Source organism: Pteropus medius, unplaced genomic scaffold (assembly GCF_902729225.1).
Source record: "Pteropus medius unplaced genomic scaffold, Ma_sr-lr_union100, whole genome shotgun sequence".
NCBI lineage: Eukaryota > Metazoa > Chordata > Mammalia > Chiroptera > Pteropodidae > Pteropus > Pteropus medius.
The window spans coordinates 1,015,192-1,035,776 of record NW_024352780.1 but is presented as its reverse complement, the minus strand read 5'-3'; the positions used below and the strand labels follow the sequence as shown (position 1 = coordinate 1,035,776).

General features: G+C 63.1%; 2 protein-coding genes across 2 annotated transcripts in view; both read left to right on the top strand.

Annotated features, from left to right (window-relative positions):
• HUS1 (HUS1 checkpoint clamp component) overlaps window positions 1–1,161 on the top strand; it is an 8,637-nt gene extending 7,476 nt beyond the window's left edge. Inside the window, exons 7-8 of the mRNA XM_039847117.1 lie at window positions 412–622; window positions 897–1,161. Of these exons, the coding sequence (XP_039703051.1) occupies window positions 412–622; window positions 897–979 (294 nt within the window). The 3' untranslated portion in view covers window positions 980–1,161. The remainder of the gene's footprint in view (window positions 1–411; window positions 623–896) is intronic.
• A 2,860-nt stretch (window positions 1,162–4,021) lies between these two features.
• Window positions 4,022–20,585, top strand: part of PKD1L1 (polycystin 1 like 1, transient receptor potential channel interacting) — a 76,559-nt gene continuing 59,995 nt past the window's right edge. The window contains 11 exon segments of the mRNA XM_039847124.1: window positions 4,022–4,317; window positions 9,126–9,245; window positions 9,645–9,817; window positions 10,310–10,545; window positions 11,146–11,278; window positions 14,307–14,513; window positions 15,020–15,201; window positions 16,088–16,309; window positions 17,478–17,638; window positions 18,979–19,299; window positions 20,022–20,084. Coding sequence (XP_039703058.1) covers window positions 4,233–4,317; window positions 9,126–9,245; window positions 9,645–9,817; window positions 10,310–10,545; window positions 11,146–11,278; window positions 14,307–14,513; window positions 15,020–15,201; window positions 16,088–16,309; window positions 17,478–17,638; window positions 18,979–19,299; window positions 20,022–20,084 — 1,903 coding nt within the window. The 5' untranslated portion in view covers window positions 4,022–4,232.

Sequence of the window (20,585 nt, the reverse complement as noted above, 5' to 3'; positions counted from 1 at the left end):
CTACACCCTGTCTCTACTGCTAACGCTTTGTCCCCCCCTGGATGCAGTCAGGACGCAGACACGTCTCTTTTTCTCCTGCTTTGGCCCCTTTGACGCTTGTAAAATTAGATGAACAGACACGAACTGTTCCCACGTGATCAGCTGCCGTCCCTGTGAGGTGGTGGGGCCCACGACGGGCTCGTTTTCTTTCTGTCCTGGAATGAGAGGCGGTTCGTCACCGCCCGCGTCAGCCCTCACGCGCTTGCGGCGTGCCGGGGGGGGCCTTCGTCTTTGGCGAAGAGGGGACGTCGAGCCCTGTTTCAGGGCCCCGTAGACAGGCTCCCTGGAGGTGGGCGCAGCGTTTCAGAGTCAGGCCTGAGTGATGTCTTGCGTAACGAATGGTCGCGTGTGCACCTTGTGGTGTTTCTCCAGGATGCCAACGTCAGGGCTGACGTAAGTCATTTGCCGAAGCAGTCACTGTGCTGCTGCCCTGTGACATGCGAAGATGTTCCTGTCCTTTCAGCCTCTGCGGACGCGTCTCGTGACAGAAACCCAGAGCAGATGGCGGAGGTGCACGTGGACATCAGGAAGTTCCTGCAGTTCCTCGCTGGGCAGCAGGCGAACCCCACCAAGGCCGTCTGCAGTGAGTGCGCGTTCGCCTTGTTCTTCGCACTTCAGATGCTTCGGTCACCTGTGGTCTCACGCGTCGCACACAGTCTGCTGTGTGGCCGTCAGGCGTCTGGGTTTTCCCAGGCTCAAAGGCACCGAGGCCAGCCCTCGGGGCCTGCTGTGTGGGTGGAGGCAAAGCGCGTGCATGTCCCCAGGGGCCGGACGACCAGGTGGGCCAGGGCGAGAGGCGGCCGGGTTCGGGGTGGAGCTGTGTGTGGAGGCCCTGACCGCGCCCCCCCACAACCCAGGTATCGTGAGCGACAAGGTGCTGCATCTCGACGTGCTCCACGAGGACGTGTCTCTGCAGTACTTCATCCCCGCACTGTCCTAGCCACGCCCGCTGGGCTCGGGAGCCCGGGGCCTCCGCCGTGACCGGCCAGGCAGTCGGCGATGCGTTCCGTCAGCGTCTGTCCTCAGCACAGATTCTGTCCATCTTTCTTACTTTTTTCTCTATAATATTTTAACTAGAAGTTAACTTTATGAAACACAGTTGAATAAACGTATTATTTCATACTTTTTTCTCATGCTTGTTTTGCTTTAAAAACATTGAAAAGAGAATTTATATTTCCAGACCTTTAAATAGGGCTTTCTTATTGAAGTCACGAAAATCCTTCTGCGTTCAGAGTTCGTGTTGGAGTCGATCCGTGCGGGTACGTCTGGGCACGGCGCCTCCCAGGCCAGCGTCTCTCGCTCAACAGACTGTCGCGGGCGGCTCTGCCGGCCACATCGAGGGCACTTATGTTTCCCTGTGCTAACCTGTCCTGGCTCTGGCCCTGGGAGCCCAGTAAGGCAGCGGTCCCCAACCTTCGTGACACCAGGGACTGGTGCTCCTATGAGAATCCAGTGCCTGATGGTCCAAGGCGGACTTGAGGCGGCGATGCTGGCGCTGGGGGCGGCTGCAGACACAGATGACGCTTCGCTCACTCGCCTGCCACTTACTGTCCGCTGCGTGGCCCGGTTCCTGACAGGCCAGGGACCCGTGTCCGTGGCCTGCGGGTTGGGGGCCCCTGCAGTAAGGCAAGGACGGCCCTTCTGCTGCCTTGCTCGCTCAGGGCAGCGCGGGGTGTCTGGCCGCAGCGTGGGGAGCCTTGTTCGACATGCGTGGAGCTGTCCGGGCTGCTCTTCCACCCAGTGCCTCCCCAAGGCTAGTGTGGGTCCCAGATTGTCCCTTCCTTGCACAGAGCCTTGGACCTGTCGCCTGGAAAGAGTACCTGTGCATTTAGCAGAGGAACGAACAAGACTGGTCCACGTCTGTGCTCGGGAACGAGGCCACGTGTGGGTGTCATGGCTGCTCAGGCCTGCTGGCCCTGCCTTCCTGGGCTCCAAGCGGGAGTCACCACGTGTCGTGCAGGCGGGGAACGCTGGCCCTGCCCCGGGCTGCCTGGCGCAGGTGGCGAAGGTGCTGTGGCACCTGTACACGCCGCCGGGGGCAGAGCAGAGTTTAAAAGGACGCAGCTCCATCCTTTAATGCAGATTCTCGCGAGGTTCAGGAGGAAGCTGAGCACCTTTGGGTTTTCAAAGCTTCCTTGTGCCGTCCTCAAGCCAGGAGGCCAGAGTCATCGCAGCTGATCAGGGCCACACCCTGGCCCTTTGGACACTGGCGGTGGGGGTGGGAGCTGGCCCCAGTGTGCCGGGTCCGGGCCAGCGTCGGCTGTACTCCGGGAGCCTGGAAACCGGTGTGTGCCCTTGACCCAGTGTGTGATCCTGTGGGAATTTACGCAGAGATCACATGCAGAGGCGTGATAGTGCTGTTCGGGCAAACGTGAGCGAGGGCTGGTCACGTGATCTGGGGTGTGACAGTGTCCCACTACGGCGTCACGGAAAAATGTGCTGATGCACAAAACGTGCGTGGCTTACGGTGACGTCACAGAGCCAGTCAGACGCGTGTGCCGCCCAAGCCCAGCCTGGAGAACACGCGTGTGCGTGCGTGCACGTGCGTGGGGGAGATGGGGGAAATCACAACATTTAAACTTGGTTATTTTATGTCAATCTTTGTAAACAATTGTTTTCTAAAGTCGATCAGCTCTTCGTTGGGGACAGAGCAGTGTGTGACCAATGACCGTCACAGTTTCCTGAACATCAGACTTTACACTCAGTTTTCACACTGCGTCTGCATTTGCATGTTTTATTTGTCAAGTTGAAGCTGTAACAGGTTCAAGACACAGGCCGGGTCAGCAGATGGCATGGTGCCGTGGACATTCTTTCCCTGGGCCCAGCGCGAGCGAGGCCTCGCCAGCGTGTGTGACCGTGCCTGGTGAGGGGCAGGGGCGTGTCGTCAGGTTCAAACCAGACGGGCGAGTCCGGGCTGCACAGGCCGCCCCGATCCAGGCTTCGCCAACTTCCAGAGCATGCGGTCCCGTCAAATCAAAACTGACGCCCGGAGTGATTTCTTAGTGTTTGGTGACTCATCTGTCCCTGAAGGAAATTGGTGGACCTTCCTTCATAGAGGACACGTCTGGAATAACCTGGAGAGGCAGTAGTGGCCACAGCTCAGCTCTGCAGGGGAGCCTGGGGGGCCGAACGTGGGGACCGTGGGTGGCCCTGAACCCACCCGCACAGCAGATGGGGTTTGACTAACATCACGTGATCCAGCCAGCCGGTAGCGCAGGCGGCTTGTTCACACTTCATGGTACCAGTTATGTGTATCAGACAATTTTACTCAGTGTGGCTTTGGGGGAGAAAGTGCTCCAGATCAGAGGACGAAGCGCGAAGCCGGGCTGGCCAGTGGAGCGAGCCGGGCTGACATGATGCAGACGACCAGACATGACTCGAATCTAAAAACATGTATTTTGGGGCCGAACAAATTCCGCCATAGAATGTTTGCTGTCACATTGCAACGGAATAACTGCAGAAATGGGTCCGGTCATTTCCTGCTCACGATGTGTTTGGGGAGAGAAAATGCAGTGTGATCACCAAACCCTTTAGTGCTGACAGATGTCGTGCGTGGTGACCGCAGAGAGCGGGGGAGGCGGCCGCTGTTCCCCCCACCTCCCAGGGGCCAGAGGCCCAAAGCCGTTTGCGGCCAGCCTGTCGAGGGGTTTGAGCGCTGAACTGTGGACGCTCCATTTTATTTTGAAGCCCACGGGGAGAAGGGATTTTAGAGGACATGGTGCCATCTGTTAATTCAACAACTGAGTTGTCCGAGACAAGGTGGCTGCTTCCAGTCCAGGTGTAGCCCAGCTGTTTCCCCCGCTGAGGAAGTGGCTTCAGTGTGACGTGAAGGCCCTTCTCCGAGATGACGCGAAGGCCCTCCTCCGAGCTGAGAGACCGCAGCTGTTTGCCACGCGTCACCAAGGCTGGTGGCCGCATTCCCTTTCCTGGAGCAGCTCCTGAGCCTCCAGGAGGAGTCACATTTGCACCCTGGAGACACTCATCGGGGCTGCAGAAGTGGCCCAGCCCCTGGGGGAGGAGCGTCTCGGGGACGCTCCCTGTTGGCTGATTGTCCCCAGGTATTAACCAAGAGGCTCTCGGCCCCCTGGGATCGGAAGGGCCGCCCAGTCATTAGGGCAGTTTGCGGGTCCTCCCCCACACTCCTCTGCCCCAGTGCTGCGGCCGGTGCGGTGCTGAGCTGAGCGGGAGGCCGCATGGCCCCAGGGTGGACGGTGCTGACCCCAGCCCTGGCCCTGCTGGCCGTGGTGCCGCCGCGTCCTGCCAGCAGCTCAGGAGAAGGTACGTGGACGTCTGCGAGTGTCCGCACGGCTGCCTCGACGTCGCCAGCACCCGCAGCACGCTCGTGGTGCTCGACGCTCCGTGCGCGGTGGCAGGGTGGGTGCACATCGCCGACGACCTAGAGCCGGGGTGCGTGGGTGGCCCCGGGTCCCCTAGGAGCAGAGCGGACAGGCGGCGACCGGCAGCTTTGCCTCCTGAGGAGCAGGTGTCGGGCTGGTGCAGTCGCTTCGCTGTGAGGGCCGCAGGTGCCGGCTGCTCCCCCGTAAGCCCCTTCGAGAGGCCGGGAGACCAGGACACGGGGTCGTGCGGGGACGGCGCTCAGAACCTCAGCCCCGCCCGCACCAGAACATTCCACGACCGTGGACCTGTGTGTCCGGACACAGCCCTCGAAATGTGGCCAGCGTGATGCATGAACTAAGTCTGACTCTCATTGCTGTTCATTGAATCCAGTAGCCCTGTGGCCGTGGCTGTGGCTAGCATGTGGGACGGCAGAGGGACAGTTTGCTCAGTCGCGTCACCTCTTTGCTCCTCTTTGCCGGTGTCTCGGGCTAGCCCCGTGGCGGCCGCGGACTTGGTGCCGGGCTGTGTAATGAGTCTGTCCGGCCCCTGCGGGGAGGAACAGGTGGGGAGCAGCGCGTCCTTTGATGGGAGGTCTCTGCCCCGCCGTGTGGGTGCCAGCTCGGCCGGCAGGCGGCTCAGAGGAGGGCTCCGTATTTGACAGGAGGGTGAAGTATTTCTCAGGTCGGAGGGAACCACAGGCTTCAAGGGGACTTAGTTTGCCACCTGTGTTGGCCGGGGACCCTTCCCACAGGCTCGGGGACATCTAGAAGCGCGTCACGGTTAACGCTGCAAAGTACACATTTCCCAGAGTCCTGGGAATTGCCTGTGGCGGGCACAGCAGGACGGAACCGGGGTGGTGGGCGTGGGGGACCCACAGGCAGGCTGAGGGCGTGAGAGCAAACAGCAGACGCCTCTGAACCCGCCAGGGGCCCACGCCGTGGACTCCGCAGCTGCTGTGCCAGCTGCAGCGAAGCTCCTGGACACGCAGGGTTCAGACACACCTGCCCAGCCCGAGCCCCCCGCAGCCTCCTCCGTCGTCCTCCGGACCCTCCCATGTCCCCCGGGAGCGAGCTGGATCCACAAAACTTCTCACTTTCCTGCTGTCCTTTCCCCGGTGGAATATTAATTCACACACGATCGTGGAGCAGAGAGAAAAACGATCCAGCCAAACAGCACGAGAAGCTGCGGGGAGCCGGCCAGGGTGCCTGTGGTCGTCCCCGTGGAATCCGGGAGGTGGCCTGTTCCCAGGTAGCCCGGTCACGGCAGCTCGTGATCAGCTTCCGTCGACCGTCTCCCCCAGGAGCGGTGGCCTGTGTCAGGCAGACACACAGGCCCCACGTCAGGTGCACTTGCCAGGGGCGAAGCTGCTTCTCAGTGGGAAGTTATTGGTGGTGGTCCCCCTGTTCCCCCGGGTGTGACACGTGTCCTGCTACGAGGTGCTCGCGTGTGGCAGAAGTCGGAAGTGGTGGCTTCCCCCCCGCTGTCTTCTGGGGGACGTGGAGGGAGCCGCCGCCGGCCCCCGCGGCCGTGGCCAGCAGTACGGGACGGGCACAGCCACGCCTCCAGTGTCAGGGACCCGGGGACGACATGCTGGCAACGGAAGACCTAAGAGACCGCTGGGGACACGGGGGCCGCCCGGAGACCTGGACGCGTGCGCCTCCCGCCTCCCTCCTCCCCTGCCGGGCCCGTCCCTCACCCCTCGGCAGCCCCGGGGCGGCGGGCGTCCCCCACGTGCAGGGGCCCGCGAGGCCGGGGCGGCGGGGCGCCCTGAGGCGCGTGGCTAACGCTAACGTCCAGGGCAGGACGGCGGTGGCTCGGACCCGTTTGCTAGAATCCGTGGGCTTCAGTTTTCGGTCTGCGAAACCGGAGGGACTGGTGACCATTCACCGAGCCCCCTGAGGGGCCCATGCTGAGGTTTTACGACAAGGAGGCGGCCGTGAGGGGTCCTGAGAGGCAGCACAGTGGCCGGAGGCGGCCGTTCCCTCTGCCCGGGTCCTTGAGCGCCAGGCGGCGAGCTGGCCTGGAGGAGACGGGGGTACGTGGGGGCAGGTCAGCGACAGGACGTGGGGCCCGGCTCCACAGGGGTCAGGGGTCAGGGTCAGGTGCGTGGGGCGGTGTGGGCAGGTGAGACCAGCTCCGTCCCTGGGTCACTTCAGAAGTCCCGTGACAACCAGGCACTTCCAAGTCCGGGGTTCTGGGGTCACATGGCTTCTGAAGGGGCTCTGGGGGGGTCGGGTGCACAGCCGGACAGGCTGTGTCGGGGAGCGGGAAGGGGGAGGGGCCGGCCTTGTTTACTGGAGCTGGGTGAGAAGCCCCGACGCACACCAGCAGCCCCGAGTTCTGCTGAGCATTCTGCCTTCTGGGCTGGTCTCGGGGGGCCTGGTCAGTTAGGGTCCTGCTCCTGGAGGGGCCTGGCTGTTGGCAGGGCTGGTGGGGGCATCGGCCATGTCTCATCACTCGGCGATGAGCGGCTGCTCCACGTGGAGTGCTGCAGGCTCCGGACAGCAGCCGGCGACCCCAGCCCCAGTGTGCCGGCAATGCCAACCCCTCGGCTGGGTCTGGCGCCAACTCGGGGTGCAGACGGGAGGGCCCACCGTGTCTCGGGGTGCAGACGGGAGGGCCCGCCGTGTCTCAGGGTGCAGACGGGAGGGCCCGCCGTGTCTCGGGGTGCAGACGGGAGGGCCCGCCGTGTCTCGGGGTACAGGCGAGAGGGCCCGCCGTGTCTCGGGGTGCAGGCGGGAGGGCCTGCCATGTCACAGTGCGGCCGTCTCGGACGGTGTGAGGACGGGGCAGGATGCGTGGCCGTCTCTGTGATCCGCCGTGACAGCCGTCTGATACAGCCCGCTCGGTGGTTGCGTGCTTTTCCGCCCCGCTATGGCGGCCTCTGTCCGTTGCGGCCAGGTGACTGTCCCTCTGCCCAATGTGGCACGCGGCCCAGGGCCCAGGGAGAAGTGAGCACGGGGCATTCTTGCTCAAATTATTTCGAATTTCAAGGCGGCAGAGCAGTGAGCCGCAGCCGGACCCACTGGGCGTGGGGCATGGGCGACGGCAGGGCCCACGAGGCGTCCAGCTGCAGCGCCAGCCGCGTCTCCACTCCACACGCGCCCAGTGTCACGCGGGCTTTTCACAATGTCCTGTCCAGACAGCATCCCGCCCCCGCCCTGCCGCTCGGGCGGTCATCCATGACGAGGCTCGCAGGACTCACCAGGCACCGGGCCGTGCTGTGTGGCCACGGGCCGCGAGGCGGTGTCTACGTCCACGCATGCCGGCAGTGCCCTCGAGGGGGATGTTGCCTTTGGGGGTCCACGTGCCCTGCATCTGGAGTGCGGGCCCCGCCCGGTGCCGGTGTTAACCGCCCGGTCCCAGCCGTTCTGCCTTCGGCACAACCGCCTCTGTGTCCTCGAGCGTGGTCACAAGAGTTTCCTGTGCAGCTCTGGCCCAGAGGACGCACCGAGGACGTCACGCAAGCCTGTCCTGGGGGGTTTGTCATTGCACCAGCCGTGCACGTGACGGGGTGAGCAAAGGACACGCAGAGCCTCGGGAACACTCAGGGCCGGGCCGGGGGACGCAGGGCGGGGCTGGTGGCCGTGAGGACACGTGTGGGAGTGGACAGGCAGGGCGGCGAGGCCAGCAGGCCTTGGGGTGCCAGGCGGTGCTGAGGCTCTGCCGGTCACTTGTCCTCACGGCCCCCTGGGAGGGCTCCCCTTCCCCTGGGCGTGCGGTGGCCGGGCGGGCAGCTGGGAGCCAGGGGAGGGGCCAGCCCAGCACAATCCCAAAGCGCTCGGGGTGGGCGACGGGCCCCGGCCACAGCGGCGGCATGTCCTGCATACTCGTCCACGCGGAGTCCTGAGAGCCTGTCCCCAGGTCCACTGCGCGTTCCCAGCAGCTTCGCAAGGAAGTGTCTGGGAGTCACAGCATGTGAGGAGGGCCAGGGCACCACGCTGCCCGCGACTAAATGGCCGCCCACTCAGCCAGAGGGACCCTTGCAGCCGACGGCTCCACACAGAGGCCAGAGCCACAGGGCCTGGCGCTCCCCGCGGAGGGCCGTCTGTGCAGCCCCGACATGGCCGACCACTGGCCTGCGGCCACCGGGTCTCAGCGCCGCAGATGAGGCGGCGTCGGTGCCCGGCCCGGGTGCCCATTTTCCGGGCCGTCTGACGCACGGACGGGGACAGACGGCCACCCGCTTTGCCCGTCGTGCGTGAGCACTTCCTCCTCGTGAGGAGGAAAACGACAGGGCAGACCCTGTTTCGGAAGGACCCACCCCCTTTCCCGACGCCCCTCTCCCGAAAGTGGGCCGTCCGGCCCCTCAGACACCCCAGCCCACTTCTGGAACCAGGAGAGGCGTCTGGTGTGTGGTGGTGCGTGTGTGCGCATGTGTGCACACGTGTCGGGGTGTGTGCGCCGTGTGTATAATAAGCCGCTTCGCCTCGCGTCTCAGAGGCTCGGAAGCCGAGTCTGAGCCGCGGACCCTGTAAACACAAGGCCGACTGAGGACCAACGGTCAGTGTCAGGGGCAGAGTGTGCTCGCCGGGCGTGGCACTCTCAGAGAGAAAGCAAAGGACCTTGTAAAGAGAGAACTTTTGTGACAAAGTTCGTGTTTCCCAGGTCTGTGTGATTCCAAACACGCTCTTTGGATTTTGAATTTTTTGGAATTCGCAGGGAGACAGCCGGCCGAGGGGATCGACGTGGGTGGGGCCGATTCCCTGGGGGCCGATTCCCTTCACCTCTCCCCTCTTTGTCCTCAGGCCCCGTCGTCATGCATTGTTCTCCGTCCCCTGCCTCCTATGACGTGGCCTTTACCTCTCAGACGCACGTGGGTGACAGCCAGGCCCGGGCCAGCCGGACAGTTTGGCATCCGATGCAACGTACGTTTTGATTCCAGTCCGGGACCCAGCGAGCCCTCCCCGCAGCCAGCTGCGGCTGCAGAGGCTGCAGACAGCACGGGCTCCGTGCCCGGCTCTGCCGCGCCCCCACTGCCCTCGAACGAGCTCCGTGTCCCCTGCAGTGCATTCTGGGACTTTCCTAGAAACCACAGGCTTGAAGGCATGGGAAGGGGGCGTCATGCAGTCTCCTGCCAGCTCCCCCGTAAAATTCCGGGGGAGGAGGCCGTGGCACTTGAGCTCGGGCCCACATTGCCTCCCGGCTCCCGCCGCTGGTGGTCCGCCCGCGTTCAGATGCGCAGGCCCCGCTCCCCACTCACCGTGACCGCGGGAAGGTGACCGCCAGCTTCCCGGGACTCGCCATGTCCTTGTCCTTTGTCACAGCTGTCTCTGTCTACACAAACGGAACCGTGTTTGCCACCGACACCGATGTCACGTTCGTGGCTGTTACCAAGGAAACGGGTCCGCTGGAGTTCGCGTGGTATTTCGGAGAAGACGCCCCGGTGAGGACGACTTCCAGAAGCATCCGGAGACGGCTCGCTGCCCCCGGGCGGTGCGTACGCGGGCGGCACGGCGGGCGGCACGGAGCCGCAGCCCGAGCCCTCTGCAGGGAGCGTGCGGCCACCACGAGCACTAAGCGTCGCCCTCGCACTTAGCGTGGCCTGGCGCGTCTGCGCATTCCGCACGAGCGTGGTGCGAAGGAAGCGGGCCTCCCTCCCGTGGGGACAGGCCGGCGGGTGGGGCCCTGGGACCGGACAGCCCCAGGTCAAGGAGCCATGCCGCCGCCATGGTGGCCGAGGCAAATTCCTCTTCCAAGGACGGGTGACAGTGCTCACCCCACCGCTTTGAGAGGTGCATTATGTAACGAAGGAGGGCGGTCACCAGGTGTCACCCCCTCCGTCCCCAGCGAGACAGAAATCACTGGGTGCTGTGCTAATTCCTACAAATTAAGTGCCAGCCCCTGCCTTCCCTTACAGCGGTGCAGCTCATCCCACCTCTGACCTGGCTCTGGTCACCTTCTGTCCCTCCTGACTGCCCTCCCCTGGGTACCCGTGGTGGTCCAGGCTTCCGGTGCGAAGGGCAGTGTGGCCTCGGAGCCCCGCTGCGTCTGGGCACAGGCGAGGGTCGTCCCCAGCCGGCTCGTGTCCACCTCCTCGGCGCTGGTGAACACCACGGTGGCCTTTCAGTGCAGAATCAACTTCGGCACCGACGTGGCCTTCCTGTGGGACTTTGGGGACGGCACCACGGGCCTGGGGAACAGCTCTGCCAGTCACATCTACTCTAGGTGAGGCGCTCTGGTCAGCAGGATGCCTTACTAGCCAGGATGGCAGGTGACATGTCCTCGCACGCTCAATGAGGACAGCCGTGTCCCGTCCAGGAGTCTTGCATGACTGTCCATTTGCATCATTTGCAAAACAGTCACTCATTTTCTTAGTGAACTGGGGCCCGCTTGCCAGGAACGGCCTGGGAGCCCTCCGCCCCTCCTGGATCAGCAGAACCCATCCCACCTGGGGCGGGGGCAGGCGGGAGGGTCGTGCTCAGACGCCCAGGCACAGGTCCAGGACGCCCCTTCCATGGGGACCCAAGGAGGCCCCTGCAGTAGAGAGAGAGCGGCCAGGCCATGGATGCCACCTCCCCGAAAAGGGATGAGCGTGTCCCCACATGGATGTTTGTCTCCCAAACAGCGGGCGACACCAGTCTGCGAGCTGGGTGCCTATCCTGACCAGCGGGCAGTGGGTCTGCTCACGGGCAGCGAATGGCTGCATGACGAGCCTTCTGCCTTCGCAGCCACGGCCATCGGGGCCGCGCCTACGCAGACATCCAGGCTGTGAGCGCACCAAGTGTGCCAGTCGGCCTCTTATGTCTGTGCCCTGTCGCCCCCCAGGGAAGGGGAGCTCACGGTGCAGGTCCTGGCCTTCAACCACGTCAGCAGTGCCTCCCTGCAGAAGCAGCTCTTTGTAGTGCGCACGCCCTGCCAGCCGCCACCGGTGACCAGCCTGGGGCCCAGGAAGGTGCAGGTGGGCCTGGGGGCTGCCGGCCAGGGGGAAGCCATGCTGGGAGCTCCCCATGACCAGCATGGGAGCGGGGAGGGCCCGGAGGCCTGAGGTCCGGGACCGAGGCCCAGGGAGCGGGGGCCGTTGGTGGCCCTGAATCCACCCCATCGCCACTCTCCTGGCGCCCGGCTCAGTCCGCTTTGGGAAGCTTCCCGAAGCTGCTTGAGCAAACAGCTTGGCGTCTCCAGGAGAGAGGAAGGTCTGAATATGTGTGACATCAGGGTTAGGAGACATGCTTAGCCATTCGCTAGGGGAATTGGGCTGCTTTTCATTTGGTCTGTTATGTTGAGGCTTCTGGTTTTCCTTCGCAGAGTCAAAGCGCTCTGGTGACACATGGGAACTAATACCCGGGGTGCCTGCATTTGCTGGAAGCTTTCTGTGGCCTTCTAGCCCAGGGGGTTAGTTGCTGGACCCCTGAGAGTCTCGCTGGGTGGGGCACCGCTGCCCCAAACGTGGCAGTGGAGTTGAGAGGCACAAGCCCGTGGTCCCAGGAGCCCTGCACACAGGGCCAGCTGCATGGGCTCCAGGGAAGGGATCCCTTCCGGCTCCCAGTGAGCACCCACATGGCCAGGGGACACCAGCACCCAGGCAGGGGCTTCTCTGCGTCCCGGAGATGGACAGGAAGTCGAAGGCCGGATCGAACGGCCGCACGCAGAACAGCAAGGCCCGGGCGGAGGCGGAGGCGCTACCCCCACACTCTGCTCAGTGCGGCTGCGCACGGGCCCGTCCCCCGTGACGGTGGCCGAGGGGGACCAGCCCTGCCTGTGCTTCGGCCGGCTCGCCAGCGGTGCGACCTGGGCCGTTAGTGTTTTCTGATGCATTCAAGTTTTTTCACCTTCAAAACAAGCAAAACAATATCGATGATTCCATTTTTCTTTAACTTTTCTCGCTTTTACACATTTTCTAAAAATATAAAGAAAAACAGGAATCACCTGAAATTTAATCAGCAGGAGACAGCCATGGGTCACTGGAGCACTTTTGCCCTGAAAAGGAAAATTGCTCTAAATCTGAGGCCTCAAAGGAATAACAGAAAAGCAATTCTGTTTTTCCTAGCCCTAGGTGCTCGGGAAATATTTATTTCCGGTACCTTTCTGAGGCTCTTTGTGTGTGGTGTGTGCACGAGTATGCGCGTGTGTGTGTGTGCGTGTCCATGTCTGCGAGTTGCATGTGCACGTGTATGTGTGTGTTATCACAGAATCGGCATCTCTGGGTTACGCTGTGACCCTCTTATGATAAGTGTGACCGTGCGTTTCATGGCGGCGTAGCATCGAACCGTAGCTCAAGTCACCCGTCACCTTACACCCTCGCCGCAGAATGTCGGCCATTCCCGCCCCTGGAGCGCTGCACAGACGGGCGGTGGCGGCCCGCACCGCCTTCTGCCCGCACCCCTTCCTGCCTGCACCCCCTTCTTATACTGCCCCTTTCCTCCACCCCTTCTTGTAGCACCCTTCCTGCCTGCACCCCCTTCACGCCACCCCCCCTTTCCTCCACCCCCTTCTGCCCACCCACCCTTCCTGCCTGCCCTTCTGCCCGCTGCCCCCCTTCCTCCCTTTGTCTTGCCCACACCCTTCCCCTCCGCCCAGCTATCGCTTGCTCAACTTTACCCCCCTTCAGCATGTCTGCAGCATTTCCAGGGGGTAATTCCCACAGGGACTGGGCCCAGGACCTGAGACGCTTCTGGGACGTCGAGAAGCCGTGGTGCGTGTCCCCCGGTGCTGACTCACACATGCTAGCACCTCAGAACAAGTTCTGGTCCCCCCGGGCGTGTCCTCATTTCGTGTTTGTCATTATTCATGGGTTAAAAACTGGCCTCTCAGACAAAATGTGTTGCAACTCATAAATCTGGGTCGTTTTGTGACAAATTCTAGAATCTTATTTAGAGTACAAGAGTAAAAAATAATTTCAAAGGAAGTAAGTCATGACTAACGTCACTTAACGAAAGCCAAAGGCAGAATCCCATGTCTACCAAAAGCAGTACGTTCTGAAGCCCTGGGTCCCAGCTGCTGCACGGTTCTCCCCGCCCGTGTTCACGGGAGCTGTTCCCGAAACGTCCTCCAGGGACCTCGTGCCGGCCGCTGGCTGTGAGCCGGAGGCTGGGGCAGCGTCGCCACCCAGGCCCGCTGACCACCGCGAGGTCGGACCTGCTGACTGCTTTAATGTTACTCCATCCGTCACAGGCATTGTCCCCAAATGCTCCAACTGGCCCGCTTTGGGCTGTGGGACTCTGTGGGCTGGGATAGTGGCGGACGCCCCAGCGGACAGCTCTAGAAGTATTTATTAGCATCTTTCCTAATAAACATGTAAACTACTTTCGAAGCAACAATAGCAACGTGATCACCAGAAATAAAACTTCCCAGCCAGCTCGCAGATTTGTCTGGAGTTCTCGTCACCCTCAGACTGTATGTCCTCAAAACACCGCGCACGAGGTCACTTCGCACACGTTCCTCCTGTGCCCCTTGTTTGAACTATGGTTACAACCCTTTGTTCCAGTGTCTCCAACCATCAGAAATCGGGTTTTCTTTTTGTTTCAATTTAAACTTTGAATATATGATTTTATAGTGGAAACCATACAATAAGGCAATTCCCATTGATTTTAAATGGTATCAACTGTCATGTTTTGCAAATGGTTTTCCTTCTCTGTTGATTGCTTTCAAAAATTGTATTTTGACATTCAGATGTTTAAAATTTTTATGTACTCAAATCTATTCACCTTTCCCTTTGATATTTTCCCATTTTATGCTTAGAAGGGTTTTTTTCTCATGGGTTTATAAATATTTGTTTTTTCCTCTTTGCTTTTCATGTGGACTTCTTACTTTTCTTTGTAAAGTCGACATGGCATTTGTTTTGAGCCCTCAATTCCAACTCTGAGAAGCCCATCCAGTGATGACGTAAACACAATCGGAGTGTTAGGTCACGTGTAAGCTTTTAATCATTTACTCTGGAATGAGGCAGGATGGAAGTTTCCATGAGACACCTTTCTCTCATCGCGCAGGTGTGGAGGTCTGAGCCCGTGACGCTGGGCGTGGCCTTTGAAGCCGCCATTCTCTGCGACATCTCCCAAGGCCTTTCCTACACCTGGAGCCTCAGGAACTCCGCGGGGCTGGGGGTGGCCCTGCCCCCCGCCGTCAGCACGCACCGGCAGACCCTCGCCATCCCCGGCTACTTTCTGGAGCCCGGGAACTACACGGCGCTGGCCAAGGTGGGCAGGGGGCCGACGATGCCCCCGGCACAAGCGGCCTCCCACTTCCCGCCCGCCCCGAGCAAGCGCTCGGTGCCTGGAACGGCCGACGCTCAAGCGCGTTTGCGTTTCTTTAAGTCCACAGTACGTTTGGGGGCTGGAAAAGGGACTTAAACACGGGCAAGTCAACAAAACCCAACAACAGGGAAAGTCTGCGGGCGGAGCGGGCGTGGAGCTGGGTGCGCCGGCATCTGAGGCGCTGCTGTGTCCAGGGTCCCAGGGCCCCCGACGCTGTGCTCGCGCCACCAGGGGAAGCCTGATACCCGCCCTGCAGTCGCCACCCGGGGGGACGTTTGTGGTCACGGAGGCGGCTGCTTGGGGGCGGAAAGCGAGTCTGCCTGTGCTGCACCCGAAGCCTGCAGTTGGCGGTGCTGACGCACGGGGGCGGGGTGAGGGACTCCCCAGTTTCCCTCCGGTGCTGAGACGAGCGTCCCGCTCCGGTGGCGCCCCCTGTCGTCGGCGTACAGGTGCAGGTGCGAGGCAGCGTCGTGTACGCCAACCACTGCGTGAGCGTGGAGGTGCGAGCCAGGGCCCCCGTCAGCGTCATCTCTGAGGGCACGCACCTGCTCGTCGCCAGGAGACCCTCGGCCACCGTCGTGCTCCGCGGGTCCCTGTCCTACGACCCGGACAGGCCTAGGGCCACCCTCAGGTGAGCCCCAAGGGACTGTGCGCCCCCTCCACACTGAAGGAGGGGTGGCTTTAGAATTCAGCGGTAATGAAGTGTTACGCGCCTCAACTTTTATTAGCCGAATTCATGTTTCACTTAGGATCGAAATACAGGAGAACTTAGAAAAGGGACGGAAACGAGACAGGTCGGTTTACGTGTTGGTGTTTAAAGTGTGGTACGTTTTCCAATATGAGGTTTCAATAGTGTCCAGTCTTCGGGGCCGCTGTAACAGACCGCCCAGACGGGGGCGGGGGCGGGGGGAGGTTCGACACAACGGCCAGTCATTCGCGTTCTGGGGGCTGCACGTCCAGGGTCGGGCGCCGCAGATGCTGCGTGGTGACGGCGGCGCGTCTTCTCGCCGTGTCCTCCGTGGCGGAAGGGGCAGGCGCTGTCTGTGGCCTCTCGTCCAGGAGCCCCGACCCCACCGCAGGACCTCGCCCCCACAAGGGAGCCACCTCCCAAAGGCCACCCACCCATCGTGTTGGGATTTGGGGTCCACACGTGGGTTTGGGGACATGGACATTCGGACATTCAATCCGTAGCAAACGTGTTACTTTGTATTTGAACACTTGGGGGGTAAGATGTTTGGTGTGTGGGAGGCTGAGTTCCGTGTCACAGGCCTCTGCGTGGCTGGGTCCCTGGACGTTGGAGGCCCCTGGCTCAGGCCTTGGCCCTCTCCTCCCACACCCTCCCTGGGTGGCCTGCCCCAGTGTCCCGACTGGACACTCTGTGCTCCGCCAGGGCGAGCAGGCGACCCCACGGACACGGGCACGTGCTCCCTCGCAGGCCCCCAGGAAGCCCGTGATGATGCCAAGGTCACCTGCCTGGCCAGGGCAGGGCATTCAGACCCCCAACGGCTCGCCCGCAGGTATCACTGGAAGTGCACCCCAGCCAGCAGCCCCGGGCGCCCCTGCTTCACAGGGCCCTCTCCACGCAGCCTGCACGTGGGCGCGCCCACTCTCTCCTTTGCGGCAGATTCTCTCAGCCGCAGCTACGACCAGTTTCTCGTGACTCTGGTGGTGTCCAGCGAAGGCCGCAACTCTTCAGAGGCGCAGGTGTTCCTGTCCACCCGCCTAGACTCAGCGCTCAGGTACTGCCTGTCCTGAGGTCCCCACCGCGCAGGCGCAGGCGTTTGCCCTGGGCGCCCCGCTGCTGCTGGGGCCTGCAAGAAACCCAATGTGCGCGGGAGATGAGGCTCCGGCGCAGGATCCCTGCGCGCTGACGGCGGGGCCTCTGAGGGGGGCTCCCAGTGGAAGGGGCTCCAAGGGAGGGCTCCCAGTGGGCAGCTCCTAGTGGGGCCACCGAGTGGGGGGCTCCCAATGGGGGGCTCCGAGTAGGAAGCGCCCGTCTGCCGTAGCACTTGCCCTGAGATGCATCTGCTCCAGGGCTGGGGGCGGAGGCCAGAAGGAGCCCAGGCCACTTCCGTTTTGTTTATATTTGTACATGTTAAAAGCGAAGACGCGCCAGGATAGGGCTAGAGATATTGGGGCGTGATTTAAATAACGGTACGTAAAATCTTAAGACAGTTATTGTAAACATACAATGCGCTGTGTAAGTCTCACAGGAGAATTACGGAATTTGTTGTCAAATATTCCTTCGCGGGGCCTGAAGTTGGGTGAACGGCGCTGGCCCCGGCAGGGACTATCCCGGCCCGCGTGACTGTGTCCCTGGGAGGTCAGGGCCAGACCAGCCGCTCCTTGCCGTGTCCTCCTCACCCCCACGCCCCGCCCGCGCATGCAGACTCACGCACACGGCCCGGGACAGGCTGGGGCCGGGCGAGGCCCCTGTGGCACCATGTGCCATGGCCTCCTGGTCCCCTGTGCTGGGAGACGCCGGTGGGCGGCCACATGAGACGTGAGTGGGGAGAGGGGCTGTCATGGGAAACGCCCGCGCCACCCCGGCTCAGTGGCCCAGGCCCCGGGGACGGAGCGGAGCATCGGGCAGCACGCAGCAGTTCCCGAGCCCCGCGGCCCCGGGACCCACAGTCCCCACTGCGCTTTGAGTGTGTCCGGCAAGGACACTCGGGAGGGGTCGTGGCCGGGCGAGGGTGTGCGCGGTCCGTGGGGGCCGGGCGGGGAGCAGGCAGGCCCTAGGGCGGCGGCACAGGCTCGGCCACCCATCGGGGCTCCTCGTGTCGGCGGTGACCGCTGTCTGCCGCTTGACGAAGGCCAGAGGGGCGATCTGAGCATGCCCAGCGCGCGTGGACGCGCGGAAGGGCCGCGCGCCCCGTCCTACAGCCGGCCGCCCCGCGCCTGCAGGTTCGTCCACGTCGCCTGGGTGCGCTTCCGAGCCCTGCCCGTCAACTGGAACGACGAGCTGTCCCTTCGGGCCGCGTGCGCGGACTGCGGTGACACAGCGGGCCTCTCCTACTCCTGGGACCTCTTCATGGTCAACGCCACGGAAGGCAGCCGCGCGGAAGGTGGGCAGCGTGGCCTCCTTGTGTTGGCTCGATTCTGAGGTCGCTAAAACTTTGCGAAGTGTGACTCATGTGCAGCGGTGTGTCTGGTCCTGCCCACGGTCGAGCATGTCCCCCGCGCTTGGGCCAGCGCGTGCTGATGCCCGCCCCGCCTGGCGGCTGCGTGCGGGCGGCTTTGCGGGTTCAGAAGCACAGCGAGCTGTTTGAAATGACAGGCGCCGCACCCCCGCGGCCCACGCCCCACGCCCCTTCCGGGCCTCCCTTGTCCTCTGGGGCAGCAGCCCGGAGACCCCACAGAGGGGCGGCGGATGCTGGTTCCCGCCCTGGGTCCTCGCCCCCAGCCACCGCCCGAGGCTTCCAGCCGCCTCCAGCAATGTTTCCTCCGTGAAGAGTGTGGCTCGTGCAGCCACACGGCAGTGGGTGCATAAAATAAAGTCTCCCGTGGCCTGTGGGTGCATCAGCCCGTAGGTTTGGGCCTGGGGAAGAGGGACTTGTCACCGGCAATGTTTGTGATGCGGGGCCGCTCTGCACGGCTGACAGAGGGGCCTTTGTTTCTGAGCTGTCTCCGGGGCTGCCTTCCGCAGACGCTGGGCCAGCCTCCCAGACGTCCTCCACGACTGGGGCCTCACGAAGCTCCCACATGGGGACCCCCGCCCGCTGCCCTCTGCTGGAGGCACGGAAGACGGAGGGCCATTGTGCCGTCTTCACAGGGGGGCCCTCCCACGTTCTTTAGGTGGGTGGGTTTGCCCGGATCGAAGCCTCTGCCCAGTGTGTCACAGGGCCTGGGTAGCACCCAGTGTGTCACAGGGCCTGGGTGGCACAGCAGCGGTTACACTTTGCACGGAGCAAACGCCTGTCCCAGCACGGATGCCCCTCAGCCCTGCTGTCACAGGATCTGACTCTCGGGGTGGGAAGTGAAAGCTCACCTCCTTGAGACGTCGGTTTCTACGTTCCGCCAAATGCTTTCTGTGCCGGTCACCCTCTGCCCTAACTCTTAGCCCTGGGTTGCAGAATCACTGCCCCAGACGCTGACTGGCGGGTGAATGAGGGTGAGGAGAGGCCCCGCGAGGCCAGACGGAGTCTCGAGCCCGCGTGAACGGCCCCTGCCAGTGGGCGCAGGGGGCCTGGGGCAGGCACATCGCGGGCGAGGTGGGCGAGCTGGTGCCTGCGTCCATTGTCGCTGTCTGCCGTCCATCGCCCTCGGCGTTTGTCGCCTACGTGTGGTCCACAAACCGATGTCAGATTTGCTGAAAACCGAGTGTGCTTACGTGGCTGGCACATTCCGAAAATCCAAATGGCCCTTTCCCGTCCAGACTCTTAACCCTGCGACATCTCCCTTGCAGTCCCCTTCTGCAGAGCGGTGGGGCTGCTGGGCTCCGCGAGGCTCGGGGCCACGTCGCAGGTGTCAGAGTCCGCTCGGCTGTCCGCGGGCCCAAGCAGCGCAGATCCCCATGTCACGCCCACACCGTCCTCCCGCGAGCTGTGGCCACAGAGCCCGGGCTGGCCGGACCGTTCGGCTGCGGGGACAGCCTCCACGGAGTCCATGGTCACCAGGCACCGGGTCCCTGCTGCTGGCGTCACTACGGCCCCGGGGGACGCTGCCTGGGACGAGGGGTCCCCGGGGCCCAGCCCTCCTGAGAGGACCCCGCCTTCCGCCGCCCCTGGTAAGCCGCCCGGGCGGTCAGGTGTGAGGTCACCTGCTCGCCTCACGCTGCCCTAGCCCGGTGCTCATGGAGCCCGCTCCCTCCTGTCGGCTGGCGCATGGCCCAGTCACGGCTGTGACAAGCCTTCCGTGCGCGTCAGCCCCGTGACGGCACCTGTCCCCCCAGCGACCGACGCTTCCCTTGCCACTGGTTTTCACGTCGGACAGAAACTGCTTTCGCACCTAACCACTGAGAGCGAAGTCCGTTGTCAGTGATATAAGTGTGGCCCGGCCTCTGCCTTCTCCCTCGCTGTCCCTCCCCGGGACGCTGTGTGACGTGGCCGCGGGTGTCCGGGTGACGCGTGTTCTGTGCCCTGTGCCCCGGGGAAGGCCACCGCACCCCCGCGCGCTGAGCCCCGGGTTCGCGGGTGGGAAGACCCTGTGAGCCCCTCCGACTGCGGGGGAGCTGTGGAGAGAGCCCCATGGCGGCGTCACGGGACGCGCTCACGTCCACTCTGACAGGGCGGCGCACGTCCTGAGAGAGCAGTGAGAGCCCCGTGGGGGGCGTCCACGGTCGCGCGCGGTGGACACTGCCTCTGGACACTGCCTCCGCGGGGCCCGCGTGTCCGCAGAGCAGAGCTCGCCCGCCGTGGGGCCACCGGGGCCGCCGCCCGCCGCCCGCCGCCCATCGGGAGTCCGTGTGATTCCGGTGTTAAGTGGGATCCTCTGATTCTGTCGTTTCAGTGGATTTCGAAGCCTATTACAGTGACATCGAGGAAGCAGCGCCGTCCGGAGGAAGGTGGCCCGGTGAGTCTGTGTCGTCCCCCTTCCTGGGGCCCTGCCCTGCCCGCCACCCCCTCTTCTGAAACCCAGGTCCACACGCCACTGCCGTGTGGCAGGGCCGCCCAGCGCCCCCGAGGCAAAGTGGGAAGTGTACGCTCCTTCGCGTGGCACAGTCTGGCACGGCTGCTCCCTTGTCCCCAGCTCACTGACTGATGCACTCTGGTACCCCTGCCTCAAACACAGAGAGGAGCCCAGGCCTCCGTGGACACTGTCCCTCTCCCACGCTTTGGTCCAAGGGTGTCATCTGCTGAAAACACCTCCCTCAGCGTCCCCCCCAGTCGTCACCTCGGGGGACGTCAATCTCTGTGGGCTGCGTGTCCCTGTCTGGGAAGACCCTCCACCTGTCCCGTGGCCCCTCCTCCCAGCGGCCTAGTGTGTTACTCGACCTGCTTCAAGCGGGCGGCTCGTCCTGCTCATGGGCTCCTTCTGCATCCGACCCTCCTGCCGAGCTCTTGGAGGAAAGTT